General features: G+C 39.3%; 1 protein-coding gene across 2 annotated transcripts in view; it reads right to left on the bottom strand.

Annotated features, from left to right (window-relative positions):
• The window catches only part of tbx4 (T-box transcription factor 4), a 121,332-nt gene that overhangs the window by 10,354 nt on the left and 91,232 nt on the right, over positions 1-19,746 (bottom strand). For both annotated transcript variants that reach the window (XM_051930807.1, XM_028808330.2), the window contains exon 6: positions 13,734-13,886. In XM_051930807.1, the coding sequence (XP_051786767.1) occupies positions 13,734-13,886 (153 nt within the window). The remainder of the gene's footprint in view (positions 1-13,733; positions 13,887-19,746) is intronic.

The following is a 19,746-nucleotide window of genomic DNA, read 5'->3' as shown; positions in this document are numbered from 1 at the left end:
CTTTTCTTCTCACATGTATAGCTAACACAAAGCCAGATTTAGTACAGGGGCCCAGCATTTAGAATTGCTAGGCAAGCATCTTAAGACAAGACAAGTTAATGACAACTGCGAAATGGGCAAAGTGCACTATTTCTGTGAGTCAGCATGAAACTGGATCTTCTTTTCCTTGTTTGGAATGACATGATTTACCTAAGTGGGGGCCTGCACATGGACAAAAAGTATAAAGCCTTGGAACATTGCCTGGCACACCTTTGAAGCCGACGGAGATGCTGTCATCCGATCCTGAAAATCCTTCCAGCGCAGCAACGAAAATGGCAGACTCTATACACCGTGCTCCCACTTCAGTGACAGTCTTGTAATGTTTTCCTCGTCTGTTATGACTCGTAAGTCGTCACTAAAGAAAGCTAAGTTATTTCTTCTATGTGATTTCTTACCGCTTATCACTAAGGGAGGGGTATCACCTTTTAATATTTTATATATATAGTTTCGGGTTATGTAACATGCCACAATTACAAAAGAACTTATTCTAACCAGACAGCTAGCGCCTCCTGCTGGATTTACATGGTAGCAGTGTTGGTTTCAAACCCAAAGTTACCAGAGCAGACTCTGTAACATTTTGTAATCCTTTTTATTTTGTTTCCCTGATAAAGCCTAAAAGGGTTGTTGGTTGAGGCATCACTCATTCTTATTACCGTGTCTTGTTCACATTTCCTTCAAACAGAACATACCTACATTACAAGTAAATTTAGTAAGTCTACTAGTTTAAAGTCAGTCTTTCAAAATATTATTATTTAGATGTACTCTGTTCAATTACCATTGATTGATAAACACCAGTACTATTCAATTACAAATTCAGTTGGGTCAGATTTTCAAACTCAAGAAATTTAACTGGGCCACACATTTTCAGAGGCCGGTAAGCAGTAGTTAATAAAAATTTTAAACCAACACAAATGAATGTATTGAAAAACAAGTAATGTTTATTCATTGTTTCCCTTTAAAATTTGCTCCCATCTGACCCAGGCACATCTCAAGGTGCGGAAAATCATAAAAAATGCACAGTAATAGCAATACCATTTTGTTTACCTTTTGAAATAAAATAAATATTTTGGTCATATATGACTAGGCACATCACAAAGTGCTTTTAGCAGAATAAAAAAGAACTATTAAAACTATCAGTGCACAAACCCGTAGAAAGTGATAACAGTAACTAACACACATGGATACAAGGTCTACTGCATATTGAGGGACCAGAGGTTTGTTTGAAATCACCATATGTGTGATTAGCAGTGCCTTTTCTGTAAACAAAAAGGCAGTATGCATATGTTGCATTTGGAGCAAGTTTGAAGTACTATAAAGGTATATATAGGCCTAGTGTTAGTGCTATATGTTTTGTTTATTTGATGAAAAAGCATAATGTTTAAAATTTGAAATTGACAAATCATCAATTATAATAATTACTCTTTACATTTATATAGTGCTTTACCCGCTACACAATGTGCTTTGCAAACTCCACGCAGGGAAGACCCTAAATGCAAACCTATGATCTCTTTATTGCCAGGCAGCAGTATTACCAATACACAACATGCATAGGTGTCCTATACTGCATATTGTCCTTGATGTACAAAAATGCCACTTATTGACAATATGTACAGAATGGAGTGTCTTCTTCTTCTTTTGGCTGCTCCCGTTAGGAGTTGCCACAGTGGATCATCTTCTTACATATCTTTCTGTCCTCTGCATCTTGCTCTGTTACACCCATCACCTGCATGTCCTCTCTCACCACATCCATAAACCTTCTCTTAGGCCTTCCTCTTTTTCTCTTGCCTGACAGCTCTATCCTTAGCATCATTTTACATTTCATTTACATTTACATCATTTAGCAGACGCTCTTATCCAGAGCGACTTACAACAGTGTTTGTTAGTTTTTTCGCATACCCCTTGGGGTCAGAGCGCAGGGTCAGCCATTGTACAACGCCCCCTGGAGCAATTACAGGTTAAGGGCCTTGCTCAAGGGCCCAGCAGAGTAGGATCTCTTTTGGCACTGACGGGGATTCGAACCGGCAACCTTCGGGATACCAGCACAGATCCTTAGCCTCAGAGCCACCACTCCTTCTCCCAATATACTCAGCATCTCTCCTCTGCACACCAATGCAATCTTGCCTCTCTGACTTTGTCTCCCAACCGTCCAACTTGAGCTGACCCTCTAATGTACTCATTTCTAACCCTGTCCATCCTCTTCACACCCAATGCAAATCTTAGCATCTTTAACTCTGATACCTCCAGCTCTGTCTCCTGCTTTCTTGTCAGTGCCACCGTCTCCTACCCATATAACATAGCTGGTCTCACTACCATCCCGTAGACCTTCCCTTTCACTCTTGCTGATATCCGTCTGTTACAAATTATTCCTGACACTCTTCTCCACCCATTCCACCCTGCCTGCACTCTCTTTTTCACCTCTCTTCCACAATCCCCATTACTCTGTACTGAGGATTCCAAGTATTTAAACATCCACCTTCACCAACTCTACTCCTTGCATCCTCACCATTCCACTGACCTCCCTCTCATTTACACACATATATTCTGTCTTGTTCCTACTGACCTTCAATCCTTTCCAATATAGAGTATATCTCCACCTCTCCAGGGTCTCCTCAACCTGCTCCCTACTATTGCTACAGATCACAATGTCATCAGCAAACATCATAGTCCACGGGGACTCCTATCTAATCTCGTCTGTCAACCTGTCCATCACCATTGCAAATAAGAAAGGGCTCAGAGCCGATCCCTGATGTAATCCCACCTCCACCTTGAATGCATCCATCACTCCTACCGCAGACATCACCATGGTCACACTTCCCTCGTACATATCCTGTACAACTCTTACATACTTCTCTGCCACTCCCGACTTCCTCAAACAATACCACAACTCCTCTCGAGGCACCGTGTCATATGCTTTCTCCAGGTCCACAAAGACGCAATGCAGCTCCTTCTGGCCTTCTCTATACTTCTCCATCAACATCCTCAGAGCAAACATTGCATCTGTGGTGCTCTTTCTTGGTATGAAACCATACTGCTGCTCACTAATCATCACCTCACTTCTTAACCTAGCTTCCGCTACTCTTTCCCATAACTTCATTCTGTGGCTCATCAATTTTATCCCCCTGTAGTTACTACAATTCTGCACATTCCCCTTATTCTTAAATATCAGCACCAGTACACTTCTTCTCCACTCTTCAGGCATCCTCTCACTTTCCAAGATTCCGTTAAACAATCTGGTTAAAAACTCCACTGCCATCTCTCCTAAACACCTCCATGCTTCCACAGGTATGTCATCTTTCCATTCTTCATCCTCTTCATAGCTGTCCTTACTTCCTCCTTGCGCCTTATCTCCTTGTACTCTTGTCTACTTTCTGCATCTATCTGACTATCCCACATCTTCTTTGCCATCCTCTTCCTCTGTATACTCTCCTGTATTCTCTTCCTCTGTATACTCTCCTGTACTTCCCCATTCCACCACCATGTTTCCTTTTCCTCCTTCCTCTTTCCAGATGTCACGCCAAGCACCCTTCTTGCTGTCACTCTTACTACATCTGCTGTAGTTTCCCAACTCTCTGGTAACACTTCACTACCACCCAGTGCCTGTCTCACCTTCGCCCTAAACTCAACCTTGCAGTCTTCCTTTTTCAACTTCCGCTATTTGATCCTTGGCTCTGCCCTCACTCTCTTCCTCTTCTTTATCTCCAACATTATCCTACAGACCACCATCCTGTGCTGCTTAACTACACTTTCCCCTGCCACCACTTTGCAGTCTTCAATCTCCTTCAGATTGACTCTTCTGCATAGGATGTAATCTACCGTCTTTTTCCGAAAATAAGACACTGTCTTACTTTCTTTTTTGGTCCAAAATACGCACTAGGGCTTATTTTCGGGGGAGGACAAAAATAAAAGTATATTTATATATTTTTATTTAATATTTATTTATTTTACACAGAATACAGAAATTAAAATTTATTCAATTACAGTCATGTCATCTTCTTCTGGAACATCGTCATAAATCAAGATTTACACCCCTGGAGTCTTCCACAATTCCCTTTTTGTACTCGACGGAATAGCTCTTTCGTTTTGTACTCATTTTAACTGCGGTTAAAAATTATTCACTTTATAAAAAATAAAATTACGTATGAGGAAATAATCAGACTTACAAGACTGAAATGAACAAACATTGTATCTGCACTGTCGCTCAATGTAGACTGCTGCCTTAACGAACAATTATTTATAGTGTGCGCCAACGACGCGTTCCGTCGCATTCCGCATATGCATGCCCCCCTCCACCCCCTCCCCACCTCATTCGACCATACTCTGCGATACGCGCGACGCAGTACAACACAGCAGAGCAGAGCGGACACAATATTTATGTATTCATGCTGCCTTATGTTGTATTTTTAAGATAAATTCCAAGAATTAATTTGAAACGAACTGTAGAGGTAAACAATGAATTTCTCGGAATATTTTATTTCAAACATTTCTCTGAAATACGAGTATTAGGGAAGCTAAACATACTTAATAAATCAACAGCATTTTTTAACGAATTCTTTTTTTCACATTATTTTAACTAGGGCTTATTTTCGGGGGAGGGCTTATATTACAAAAAGTTCCGAAAATCTCGATAGGGCTTATTTTCGGGGGATGTCTTATTTTCGGAAAAAGATGGTACCTGTGTGCATCTTCCTCCACTCTTGTACATAATCCTATATTCCTCCCTCTTCTTAAAATACATATTCACCACAGCCATGTCCATCCTTTTGGCAAAATCTACTATCCTCTGACCTTCTTCATTCCTCTCCTTGACACCATACCTACCCACCACCTCCTCGTCTCCTCTGTTCCTTTCATCAATATGTCCATTGAAATCCACTCCAATCACCACTTTCTGTCCCTTGGGTACACTGTTTATCACTTCATCCAACTGACTCCAAAAATCTTCTTTCTCATCAATTGCACACCCAACTTGCGGGGCATATGCACTAACAACATTCATCATCACACCTCCAAATTCCAGCTTCATAATCATTACTCTGTCTGACACTCTTTTCACCTCCAAAACACTCTTGACATACTGTTCCTTCAGAATATCCCTACTCCATTTCTCCTCCTATCCACACCATGATAGAACAATTTGAATGTACCTCCGATCCACTTGGCCTTACTCCCCATCCATTTAGTCTCTTGCATGCACAATATATCAACCTTCCTTCTCTCCATCATATCTGCTATCTCTCTCCCCTTACCAGTCATACTGCCATCATTCAAAGTTCCTACCCTCAGTTCCACTCTCTTTACCTTCCTCCTCTCCTCCTGCCTCTGGACACATCTCCCCCCTCTTCTCCTCCTTCTTCTTCTTCTTCTTCTATGGCTAACAGTAGCCCAATTTCTGCCAGCACCCTGTTGGCTAACAGTATTGGTAGCAGTTGTTGTTAACCCGGGGCTCGACCGATCCGGTATGGAAATTTGTATTGTTGTCCGCATATTGATTTGGCAAAATTTTACACCGGATGCCCTTCCTGATGTAACCCGCCCCATTTATACGGGCCTGGTACCGGCACGAAGAAACGTGTACAGAATGGAGTGTAAGGTGTGTAAATCCTTTGGAAGACGTGCATGCATCTATACCATGTTAGTGCTGGTCTGATTCATTGGTAGCCAAGGTGTATATATTGTGAGCTGCGAAGCTATTCGTACCCCCGAAAATACACAGATGCCCCTGGGAAAAACCCTAGGAAACATAGACTGACTACCTTCACATTTCTCCTTTCCCTTCTGGCCGTCTCTGTCGCGTAATCTGCCGCCCGCACGGTATTCCACCTTGTCAAAAAGCCTCCTCAGGCTTCTCTCAGTTGCTTATATTGATTTTCTGCTTTTCTCTCTCTCTCAGACCCCTCCTGCTCCTGGCACGTATTCCTCCTCCGAAGAAGAAATCTTTGGTCGCTTTTAATTGACAAGCGGAGGTTTTTAAGTCTTTGCAAAGGAGCATGTGTGAAATACCTTTTTTTTGTTTTTAAGATAAATGTTTGTTTGCAGTGTTTGAATAAAGCTCCAATCTCTTCAACTTCTACTGGTCCTCTGTGCAATTTTGTAACCCAAGCGTGACAAGTGGTACCAGGAGTGGTTGCACAGATGGACGCTCTAGCACAAGCAGTAGCCGAATATTTTTTTCAAATAGCTCAGAATGTTCCTCTACCATACGATCCAGAAGATGATTTAGAGTCCGAACATCCTCCAAGTGTTCAACCTGTCCGGCGAAGAACTACTCAACAAAATGTTCAACCTCCGAGAAGTACACCAGTCCCTCAACATTATATTCCACCTCCACCACCACCAACTCCTGCACAGGTTGCTAGACGTATTGTTCCTTTACCTCCGTTTCCTGACAATACTAAGAATGTGCTGTCGAAGATGGGTCCGTCTGATGACCCGGAGCTGTTTCTTTTGGCTTTTGAACAAGTGGCCACTTTGTTGGGTTGGGACAAACGACATTGGGCTGCAATTACCACCCCGTTTTTATCTGGGGACGCCCTTCTTTATTTGCGAAGTATACCTAGCGAAAAACTTGGTGATTATGATTTTTTGAAGGATCAAATTGTTTTAAAAAAAGCCTCAACATTTTTGTCGAAAGGTTTTGCACTTTACAGCTGGAAACTGGATATGGAGAAATCTGTTCGTGCACAAATACAGGATTTGATTCATAAAGTGCAGTGTTGGTTTGAGGGAAATAAGGTTGAACGCATCGTTGAAAAAGTTGTCATGAACATTGTGTTGTTTGGAATACCTGCACCCATCAGAGATGAGTTTCTTCATCACAACATTGAATCCCTGGATGTTATTTCCCAACGTTTAGAAGGCTCCCAGACAGCTTACAAGGCAAACTCCTCATCGGTAGCCAAAGCTCTCTCTGTAATGTTAACTAATATCGGAATTCCTAAAGAAATTTTGACTGATCAGGGGACACCTTTCACTTCTCGTGTGATGAAACAATTATGTAAACGGTTCGCTATTAAGAAATTGGGTACCACCGTTTACCATCCACAAACTAATGGCTTGACTGAACGGTTTAACAAAACCTTAAAACAAATGATCAGAAGAGTTGCTCATAATGATCCCACAACTTGGGACACCGTCCTGCCTTTTGTTTTGTTCGCTGTACGAGAATTGCCGCAGGCATCCACTGGTTTGAGTCCCTTCGAGCTGTTATTTGGCAGGCGTCCAAGAGGCATCCTCGATGTTGTTTGAGAGGAATGGATAGGAAATGAAACAACCTTGCTTGGTGAGGGTTTTGCAGACCGAATAATTTCCTTACAGGAAAGAATTTCCAGACTTTCCTCTATTGCTGTGGAGCATCAACAGCGAGAACAGGAAACACAAAAACGTCTATACGATAGACGCAGTCAACTTCGTGAATTCAAGCCAGGCGATCATGTTCTAGTATTAATACCGTCAGACCCACATAAATTCCTGGCTAAATGGCAAGGCCCAGCTGTTATCGAGGAACGTATGGGACCAGTAAACTACAAGGTTAGAATTCCTGGTAGACGAAAACCATTTCAGATTTTGCACATTAATCTCTTAAACAAGTGGCAAGAAAGACAACAAGCTCACAATACCTTAAGTGCTGTTTCCCAGACTGATGTTGTCATTGGCAATGATTTGACTGATTCACAAAAAACAGAGTTGTTAAACTTAATAGAACAGAATACTGATGTTTTTTCAGATTTGCCAGGCATCACTAGTTTAGCGGAACATAAAATCACCACTGAAGCCGGTGTTCGGGTACAGATGCGCCCATTTCGTATTCCTGAAGCACGAAGGAATATTGTGCGCGAAGAAGTCAAGAGGATGCTGGAACTAGGTGTAATCCGTGAAAGCAAAAGTGATTGGTGTTCTCCGGTGGTGTTAGTCCCAAAGCCAGACGGTACTGTTCGTTTTTGTATCGATTTTAGGCGCTTGAATAAGGTGTCTAAATTCGATGCTTACCCAATGCCCAGGGTGGACGAGCTCTTGGAAAAACTGGGTCAGGCGACCTATATTTCCACACTGGATCTCACAAAGGGTTATTGGCAGGTGCCTCTAGAGGCTAACAGTTGTGAAAAAACAGCATTTGCGACTCCTGATGGACTTTATGAATTTACTAGACTGCTATTTGGTCTTCATGGGGCACTTTTGACTTTTCAGCAAATGATGGATCAAATACTGCGCCCACATTCTGAATATTCTGGAGCATATCTTGATGATGTGGTGATTTTCAGCAATGATTGGCATTCACATTTACAACGCCTACAAGCTGTACTCGATAGCCTGAAACAAGCTGGATTAACTGCTAACCCAAAGAAATGTAAACTAGGTATGTCTGAGACTCATTATCTAGGTTACTCGATGGGCAGGGGTTTACTTCGTCCACAACTAAGGAAAATAGAGGAAGTACTCACTTACCCACATCCTAAAACGCAAAAACAGGTGCGTGCTTTCCTCGGACTCGCTGGTTACTACAGGAGATTCATCCCTGACTTTGCAGATAGGGCTGCTCCACTCTCAGAACTTACTAAAGGAAGGAAAAACCGCCCTGTTATATGGTCAGAACTGTGCGAACGTTCCTTTTCAGGTTTAAAAAAAGCCATGTCTTCATATCCAGTGCTACGAAATCCTGGTTTCTCTAAAGATTTTATTCTACAAACAGACGCTAGTGCATTCGGAGTAGGAGCAGTCCTTTCCCAGGTATTTGATGGTGAAGAACACCCTATCACTTACTTGAGTAGGAAATTACTCCCAAGGGAACGTAATTATTCAACTATAGAGAAAGAATGTTTGGCAGTTAAATGGGCTATAGAAGCACTACGCTATTACTTATGGGGACGTAAGTTCACATTAGTAAGTGATCATGCTCCAATTCAGTGGTTGTACCGTCAGAAAGACACAAACTCTCGTCTTATGAGATGGTTCCTTGGTTTACAACCTTACAGTTTTGAAGTCAGACATCGACCTGGCTCTCAACATATTAATGCTGATGTGCTGTCTCGTTTGTTTGAACCTGATTTGGAGAATCGCTTGATTCACGAAAACGTGAATAAAGCTGTGGGAGGGGGTGTGAGCTGCGAAGCTATTCGTACCCCCGAAAATACACAGACGCCCCTGGGAAAAACTCTAGGAAACCCCTAGGAAACATAGACTGACTACCTTCACATATCTCCTTTCCCTTCTGGCCGTCTCTGTCGCGTTATCTGCCACCCGCGCGGTATTCTGCCTTGTCAAAAAGCCTCCTCAGGCTTCTCTCAGTTGCTTATATTGATTTTCTGCTTTTCTCTCTCTCTCTCAGACCCCTCCTGCCCCTGGCACGTATTCCTCCTCCTCCGAAGAAATCTTTGGTCGCTTTTAATTGACAAGCGGAGGTTTTTAAGTCTTTGCAAAGGAGCATGTGTGAAATACCTTTTTTTTGTTTTTAAGATAAATGTTTGTTTGCAGTGTTTGAATAAAGCTCCAATCTCTTCAACTTCTACTGGTCCTCTGTGCAATTTTGTAACCCAAGCGTGACACTATGTGTGTGTGTGTGTGTGTGTTATTTTCTATGGATTCTTTCTGTAACCCTTTCACACATTTATGGTAAATGCATATTGAATTCTAACAACTACTTTATGATATGCATTATTTCACACCACTTTGATTTAAATGCTTATGTGATTGGAATATCATCATTGCTTGAATTTATTAAGTATATATGTTGTATTGATGCTTAAATTGCTTTTGTACAGGGAAGTCTCTATAGCATTCATATAAAGAACATTTCTAAATTAATGGACCACTGTTTATAAATAATGCATTATTTATTAACAATACAAGTTTACAGGGCAAACACATTAGGACCCAGTTAATCCAGACACCAATGTTACAGACTTTCAGTTAATCTGGACTGAATTTTCCATTGTGGGAAAAACTCCAATTATTAAGAAAAAAATATATTTAAGGTATTATAAAAATAACTGATTTATGTGTATTTTCCTGCAGATTGTGCAATATATTTATGCCCATGTGTACACCTTACTTCATTTTTTGTGGTTTTATTTTTTCTAGGTTGGGTTAACATAAAATGGAACAAAAATGTGTTGCTTTTTTCATATTATTGGGGGGAAAGTTTACAAAACATTGCTTTTGAATTAGGGGTAGCAAAACAAACTGTTTCCAATTGGAATATATATATATATAAAAATACTTTTTAAAAACCACACTTATATTAAGTTAAAAAGTGTTATAAAAAGTAAAAAATAAGTCTCTCGTACATCACTCATAAAAAAAATAAAAGCGTGGGTGCTTTTCATCAATCAACATTCAAAAAACTCCCACTCTTTTATTTTTTTTACGAGTGATGTATGAGAGACTTATTTTTTACTTTTTAGTACATTTTTTAACTTAATACAACCCCAATTCCAATAAAGTTGGAACGTTGTGTAAAACGTAAATAAAAACAGAATACAGTGATTTGCAAATTCTTTTCAACCTATATTCAATTGAATACACTACGAAGACAAGATATCGAATGTTCAAACTGATAAACTTTATTGTTGTTTTGCAAATCTTCACTCATTTTGAATTTGATGCCTGCAACACGTTCCAAAAAAGCTGGGACAGGGGCAGCAAAAGACTGGGAAAGTTGAGGAATGTTCAAAAAACACCTGTTTTGAACATTCCACAGGTGAACAGGTTAATTGGAAACAGGTGTTTGTCATGATTGGGTATAAAGGGAACATCCCCAAAAGGCTCAGTTGTTCACAAGCAAGGATGAGGTGAAGTTCACCACTTTGTGAACAACTGCGTGGGCAAATAGTCCAGCAGTTTAAGAACAACGATTCTCAACATACAATTGCAAGTAATCTAGGGATTTCATCATCTACTGTCCATAATATCATCAAAAGATCCAGAGAATCTGGAGAAATCTCTGCACGTAAGCGGCAAGGCCGAATACCAACACTGGATGCCCGTGACCTTCGATCCCTCAGACGGCACTGCATTAAAAACCGACATCATTCTGTAAAGGATATTACCACGTGGGCTCAGGAATACTTCAGAAAACCATTGTCAGTTAACACAGTTCGTCGCTACATCTACAAGTGCAAGTTAAAACTCTACCATGCAAAGCGAAAGCCATATATCAACAACACCCAGAAACACTGCCGGCTTCTCTGGGCCCGAGCTCATTTGAGATGGACTGACGCAAAGTGGAAAAGTGTGCTGTGGTCTGACAAGTCCACATTTCAAATTGTTTTTGGAAATCATGGACGTCGTGTCCTCCAGGCCAAAGAGGAAAAGGACCATCCGGATTGTTATCAGCGCAAAGTTCAAAAGCCAGCATCTGTGATGATATGGGGGTGTGTTAGTGCCCATGGCATGGGTAACTTGCACATCTGTGAAGGCACCATTAATGCTGAAAGGTACATACAGGTTTTGGAGCAACATATGCTGCCATCCAAGTGACGTCTTTTTCAAGGATGTCCCTGCTTATTTCAGCAGGACAATGCGAAGCCACATTCTGCATGTGTTACAACAGCATGGCTTCGTAGTAAAAGAGTGCGGGTACTAGACTGGCCTGCCTGCAGTCCAGACCTGTCTCCCATTGAAAATGTGTGGCGCATTATGAAGCGCAAAATATGACAACGGAGACCCCGGACTGTTGAGCAACTGAAGTTGTACATCAAGCAAGAATGGGAAAGAATTCCACCTACACAGCTTCAACAATTAGTGTCCTTAGTTCCCAAACGCTTATTGAGTGTTGTTAAAAGGAAAGGTGATATAACACAGTGGTAAATATGCCCCTGTCCCAGCTTTTTTGGAATGTGTTGCAGGCATCAAATTCAAAATTAGTGAAGATTTGCAAAACAACAATAAAGTTTATCGGTTTGAACATTCGATATCTTGTCTTTGTAGTGTATTCAATTGAATATAGGTTGAAAAGGATTTGCAAATCATTGTACAGTATTCTGTTTTTATTTACGTTTTACACAACGTCCCAACTTCATTGGAATTGGTGTTGTATAAGCGTGGTTTTTAAAAAGTATTTTTTTATATGTATTATTTTCAACTTTTTAGTCTTGAAAATATTTCAAATATTCTCGAATGAAACGTTCTAACCTATACTAATGCTATCTATTGGATAATATTTCTATCCGTTACTAGCTCCATCTATTGGTGAAATCTTGAGCTATTCTTCATATGAAAATTTCATTTCTTAATTAACATGGATTAATCAATTATTGATTCATGTATTGTCATTGGAAGAGAGTAAGTGTGCAAAATTTCAAGTCATTTGGACAATAGGAAGTGGGTTAAATATCGATTACAAGATTTGTACCAGACAACAAACAGGTGAAACTAATATAAGTGTGGTAAAAAATAGTAAAGTAACCAGAAACTTTAAATGAAAACTGAAATATTAAAGATAGCTTTCCAAACTTTCACTAATCCACACTGAGTGCAGTCCTATCAGTTCTAGATTAAAAGGGCTCTACTGTAAACGTATGCCACAATGTACAAGAATATCTTTGAGTTCAAAAACACAAAACTCATGCTTTAACTGCTTACTTTGCTTCCTTATGACATCAGGGCTTCAGACACAGACATGGACTAGAGTTGCTGGATTGAGGAGCTCTAAATGCATCAAAGAGTGCTTTCCTCATGTAAGGACATGAAGTCAACTGTACTGCACCACACACAGGGGAGGTCTGTAGAAGACTGGCCTAATACCACACCTCAAGCCATGTGACCCAGGAAAGGCCTTTGAAAGAAGCTTTCACAAGGCATGAAGGCATTTCATGTCTGGCTACAGGTGAGAAAAAAACTTTGGAGGTGTACTGTATGCATCAAATGGGACCAAAACCACAGAGAACAAAATAGTCAGACTGACTGTCTAAAAGAGATACTTTGAAGAGCTATGCTTGAGTGCCACTGCTATTAAAGAAGCCTCGTAGGCTATTAGTGACGCTAAATAAAACATTTTATGTTTAAATAAAATGGCATAGGAGTGGTGTCAATTCTCCTCCTGTGGTTGGAATGCCCTATAGAGCCTCTACTGTTTAGACCTAAATGCTATACAGTAGTTACAATTTCAAATACTAGTCTTGATTGTATTAATATTAACACAAAATGCCTGATACAGTGCATCACATTACAAACTTTCTGACACAAAAACATTTATGGCTAATGCTAAAGTTAATTGTTTTTTTCAGTTTTGTCAAAACTTCATATTTAAAATTAAAATACAAACTATAAGTGCTTTAAAATATACAGCCATTTCATAAAATGTTAAACAAGAACATATGTTAGACAGCTTTTTCTGGAAATCAGAGCATGAAAATTCACAAACGTTGACATCCAATTTGTTAACAATCTTTTTATCCCTTTTAACAAAACTGGAATTTTATTAATCCTATTTTTTAAGTTTTCATGGCTTTATGCTTTCCTTTTTTCTAACAATTTCAGCAAAAGTCTGTTATAATCATCTCCTTAAGTTTTTCTTATAAAACTGAAAGCTCAAACTGTTTATGGCATGATCAAACAATTTCTATTTGCAGAGTGCTATCTAAGATGAAATTTACTTACACGTCGCTTCATTCTTGAATAAACCCTTAAACGGAAATGACAACACCTTGAGGAATGTGCCTTTTTAAAAACTAGACTTATTGAAGCATAGAAGTTTTCACCTTGTGATTCTGATATGATGTTACCGAGATGAAGGCTGTCTCATGGAAAATATGTGTGCAAAAGGCCGTGTTCTTGGAGCTGAAGCCATTGTTCTCATCGGCTTTCACAATATGAAGCCGCGGCTGGTACTTGTGCATAGAATTGAGAATAATCTGTAAAAAAAGAAAGAATACAACAGTTGCTCATAAAGTTGACATTTGGAACTGAGGAATAACTTAATTTCAAATACTTCTTCACACAGTTGGAATCATGCAATGTCCTCCCAGAATGCTACAGGGAAGACTGACATCCTATTTAAATACCAAGGAGGGCTAAACAGGTCATGGGTAACCAATGAACAGAATTAAAAAAAAAACATGTGATCTTCAGTGTATAGTGAATCAAGTGGCAGAAGTTTGGGATCACCAAGTGATTCATCAAACTTTTGTAAAGAAGTCAAAACAAACCTCAAAGTCTGAAACTAGCAACCTCAGAACAAGAACTTCTTAAGTCTTTTTTTGCTTTCAAAATCAAAAACAATCGTCATTGGGAATCTGCAGTCCATCACCCTTAAATACAAAGGCCACTGTCATGTCAGAAAATACAATGTCTCCAAACATCCTTAGAAATAAGTAAGTTGCTAACATGAACAATGCTACCGTTAATGCAACAGAAAATAAAATAACATAAAATATAAGGACAAATCAATTTTGTGTAAACAAAACAGAGGCAAAGTCCCCAGATGACCAATGGTAGTATGTGGCCAATATGTGAGGAAGCAATGACCAGGTTGCACATTTAGGGGTAAACTTGGAAAGTACAACAGGAGGCCAGTACTATCTCACATAAAGTAGGAATTTCCTTGCTAAAAATTCCAGCCTGGATGTCTGCAGTTTGGTTACTGCCAGTGGGAGCTATGAATCCACAATGAATGAATTGCAAAGGTGCTTAGCACCTGCTCTTTAACGCTTTGAGCAATATGAGGAACCTGCATGCTTCTGTTGATGTCAGCTGAGCTCTTCTTCCACAATACATAGCATCAACGGCTGTACTGAACATGTCACTGCACTCCACCCACCTATTGTGCAAATCCTACCGACTACACCAAGTGTATTGTCATGGAGTAGTTGGATCATGTTCTGCCAGACTGAGAAAAAGGCAGGAATTATTTTGGTAAGGACCACAAGATAAAACGGCCAAGAAAATGGCCAAGAATTCGTAACCAGAAAGTCAGAAAACATGATCATTAAAATCGAAAAAACTAAACTCATATTCAAAATATTGAAAACAATAAATTTGTTTGCTGGGTATGCTAACTAAAGAGATACAAGCAACTCTTTTTTGTTGTTCTTTGTAAACTCAAATGGTTTAGGATGTCAAATGCTGCATATTTTATGATTAGTTCCGAAGCAGTACTGACCTCTCAAAAAAATAGTGGTGCCTGTGGACAACAAAATGACACTGAAAAAGATGCAGAAATATTTCAACTGGTATAAATAAATTCCAGACAGGAAATTGTAAGCAGAATTGGAATCTACATGCATTAAAACCTAATATGAATCTGAAAAAGGCCACCAAAGTACCACAGGAAAGCCAAAAAAAATTTTCAAATGAAACCAAATTACAGAAGGACACCCCACAATGTATCCGAGTCTAAACATTTCCACTGTGATAAATGCCAGAGGCCAGTTATTAACCTTAAACAAGTTACAGAGCCAGAGCGAGGCAGCATATTGGTGTGTCACTTTTTATCACACAAGTCATCTTTACTTATTAGTTCTCTGACTATTCTAGACTTGGTGGGCTCTTTGTGATTTTTTTTTTACACTTATCCACACCTGGTAAATTACTGTGCACCTCCAATGCATATAATGCTTTGCTTATAACTAATTTAAATAATAAGAGGCAGTACTTTGTAATATTTTACATAATAATAAAATGTGTTTACCCCTTTGCTTTCAGGCATATATAATGTGGTATGTCCCCAGAGCCCCAGTCTACACTACACCCTGTAGTATTTCATGCAGCCATCTTGCAGACAGGTGACCCTTTTTTTTCCGTCACAATATTGTAATGTGAGTACAACTTATACTCCCATTCTAAAGATTAGAAAGAGAAATACACAATTATAAACCAGTAGAGCAACACAATGTGAAAAGGAGCAACTAAAATGAACATATTTGAATCATTTCCACCGGGGAAAATTCTAAGCAGCATTTAGAGTCATCACAGACTAGTCCTAAAGGAAAAAGTCTCAACATTTTTATGGTTTAAGAAAAGCAGAGGACATAGAAATATGCATTAGTCAAAGTATTACTGAATGATGGAAGAATGTTTACTGTTAATATTGTATATAAAAAATAATAACAAATACATCATTTATCAGATATAAAATTGCTTTCTTTTTGCCCTTTTGTCATCCTATAAATAAAACAGAATGTCTGTGTGTGTCTGTGGCAGCAAACTACCAGTTTAAAATTTTGTGACTATATTCAGGCAGTCTGTAGGGACTGCCGTGCAAAGCTGAAGGGAGATGAGCATATTCTGCAGATAGCTGAACGTACCCAAACATCGCTTGAAGTGGTTATTTAGAGATACAATGTTAAACACACTGCAGAACTTGATTGTTAGACCATGATGACTTCTTTGTGACTATCAGAATTATCAAGTTTTCAAATGCATCATAATATTAATGTCTCTGTAAAAGGACTCAAATTTGGAATGGAAAAAAGGCATGGGACTTGGAATGCTGGGAGTGAAATGAATAAGAAGACAAAGAATACATCCCTAACATTTTCAGACCTTCTCAGTCCAAATGAGGTTTGTGAGGGGCTGGAGTCTATGCCAGCGGCACTGGGTGTAAGGTTTGAAACAGTACTGAATATGGTACAAGTTCATTGCACACACACACATTCACTGTCATGAGCCCACTTTATTTTCACCAATTAGCCCAACAGGCAAGCCTTTCAGGGTGGTGGAAGATAAAGGCTGTGTAGATGAGGGGCACCTGTGGAAACACCACACAAGCAACAACCAGGTAGGAGACTGGAGCACAGGATTCAGCATCCATGAGGTGGTAGTGCTATCAATTGTGCCACTGTTTTACCCAAGAGGCAATTGGGAATTCAGGATGTAGGAAATAAAAATAATCTGCATTTTCTGTCAAAAGGGACAAATTATATTATTCCTGAAGATTTTTTTAATTTTGTTGTTTAATATGATGAATAAAGAGTGGACTGGGAGCATCTGGGAATTCTTCAGCAGAGATAACGAAGGTAGCAAGGGATAGGGTAGTGTAATGAGTTTAGCTTGGCATGTATACCATAAGAAGATTAAATGGAAACAAAAAAAATCTTAATGAGGGAAATTTGCTAAATTTCTTTATTTATCCTTTCCAGTGTTTAACAAAAATATTACTTTTTCTTGCACTTAAGAAAATGCCAAGTAGTCCCACTAATAAGCTATAATGACATGTTCAACTGCTTCACTTTCCAATTTATTTTGCTGTATGTGTGATGTTGGGTGGGCTGCTATCATCAGCAGACAAGAGACTTGTCATATTTTCACGCCTGGAAGTAAATTCCAAGTTGTGCTCTGTAAGAAAGGAAGCAGTAAAGATTTGGAGTTTGGAGAAGCCAGTTGTCTTACACCTTCTTTTACTGCCGACACTACAGTATCTAAGAGATAGCAGCATGTTAGTTTTGCTTTCTCAGTACAAAATTAACTCTAATGGTAGTTTTCCTTACTGCCACTGTTATGCATTTGTGAACTGTTCATTTCAGCAAATTATCCCATTGTAGTTCATAGAGTACTGTAAAAGATGCTTGTTGAAAATACATTTGATGCATCATGCAATCATTTATATGGGATGACACCCAGCAGGAAGTGCAGACTGGTGGCATCTTTCCAGGGAAACAATATGCAGAATGTAACTGTTGATCTCAGTTTCAGAAATTGACTACTTATTAAGCTGCTTGATGATAGATACATACAGAGGACTAGCAGTACCTTTATAGTCATTTAACTAGGATAGCAGACCAAGATTGCCATTCCTACTTGTGACGCACAGAGTGGGTGAACATAAAACTGAGAGACATTATTTGAATTGTACAGCTTAACCAGACATAAATGATGCCCTCCTTAAAACCCATTATAACTAGCTCTGGCTCATTCTGCATTCACTTCCTCATCTCGCCTGGACAACTCAGACTCATTTAGTCAGGTGCATTCAACCTTAAGGGCTTTGCTATCACCATAAAAGCCTCTCAGTCTTTAGTCCTCAAGCTGCCATCAAAGCTGACACTTAAAATACTACATTATTTATACAATCGCACTATTCATTGATTTATCCTGGAGCATAAAGGAATACAGCAACCATGAAGTGTGCTTAGCTCCTCTGCACAGTGTCCAGTCACTTCCCCACCAGATATGTGCTTGTCACTGCAATGTCACCATTCACCTCCAGCACAAACACCGGTCCACTTTGGAAATCTTTCAGGTTAATCCACTTGGGACTGTTAGTCAGAAGAGGTTTGTGTTGTGTTTGTAGCAGCAAAGGAAGAAAATTTCTGTAGGGCTTTGCAGTGGCCCCAGCTGACCTTGAGGTGACAGATCTTAAGGACCATGCAGGGCCGCCCTTTGACCTCTGATTACAAGGCATCAGCCACAGATGATTACCACCGCTTTAGTCTCCAGTCTTAAGACTGCAATTACACAGCAGGTCTGCAAGTCTTTAAACAACTAAACAGTTACATTTTTATGAACAGATCAATGTCAGGTTTGCTGCACTATGAGTTTTTTTTTATTTACACATTTGTGAATGGTTGTATGCATGTTTTTATTTGTTTGATAATATTAGAATGGCAACGATTGAATCAATATTTAAAAGGTTAAATACACTTATTCTGTCTTTCTTCTATGTCACAATGAAATCTAATTGAGTACTCCTAGCATTCGCCTCACTGTTCTTTGAAAATGTATAGACCACTATGATTCTTAAACCACAATACTTTGTCTTCATTTCTTCAAATAAGTGCTTATTGTAAGAGTTGGCAGAACCGGGCGTCAGACAGCTCAGCCCTTGACTACTTGTCCTAATTATTGGTCTTATCGTTTCGAAAGCATGAGACTCATCTTGACAGTCAGACTCAGCACTGGTCTTAGAGGCTATGAACCTAATGAGGTTTTATCTGACACAATCAGATGGGACAAGTACTCAGAGGCACCCTTTGGGCTAAGCTCACGTCTACCAAGTTGTTGAACCTTTTAATGGTTCACTGGCTATCCTCAATTTTGACTCGTGTAGATCTATCTATTTACTGAATTTGCTTTTTTCATTGCAGGTATATTATTACTTCATTTTACGACTGATGGAACACAATTAAGACTACATTGAACAAATCTAAATCAATTCTTCCTTCACTCCTTTCATCACTAAACATATGTAATTTGTTGAGGATTGGATGAGTTTTTATTTGTAAAGATTACAAGATTAAAGTTTCTGATCAATGCAACTCTTTCAGCTAGACATAATTTATCTGCTGCTCATTTATGATGAATAAGAATTCAAACGTATAGATTCCTCTTTCCTTGTATCATAGTAAGTTCATTCATGTTGATTTTAGGTTGTTCCTCCATTGTAAATCTATCTTTCCATTCATTTGCTAAACCAATTTTATAGTTGTGTGAAGTGAGCGCTTATCACACCTCAATCAGGGAGGAACTAACACTGGACAGGCCATTACTCCACTCCAAGTCACTAATAACTGATTAATTTATAGAAATTGCAGATTGTACAAAGATCTCAAGGCTGTGCAGTGGCACATATGGTAGCCCTGGCGCATCACAGACCTAAAGCTCTTTTCCGATTTTGGTTTGTGTGTAATTTGCATGCTCTCCCCATACCTGCAAGACTGTACATCACCTATGGGTATTCCTCTTTCTTCCCAGTGCTTAAACATGTCTTTTCAGTTTGATTAGTGGCTTTTGGTTTTTTCAGTGGGAGCATGTACTATATGTGGCTATGTTTTGACG

Source organism: Erpetoichthys calabaricus, chromosome 8, assembly GCF_900747795.2.
Source record: "Erpetoichthys calabaricus chromosome 8, fErpCal1.3, whole genome shotgun sequence".
NCBI classification, from domain to species: Eukaryota; Metazoa; Chordata; class Cladistia; order Polypteriformes; family Polypteridae; genus Erpetoichthys; species Erpetoichthys calabaricus.
Note: the sequence above shows the minus strand (reverse complement) of the source record. Positions and strands in the feature narration are given on the sequence as shown.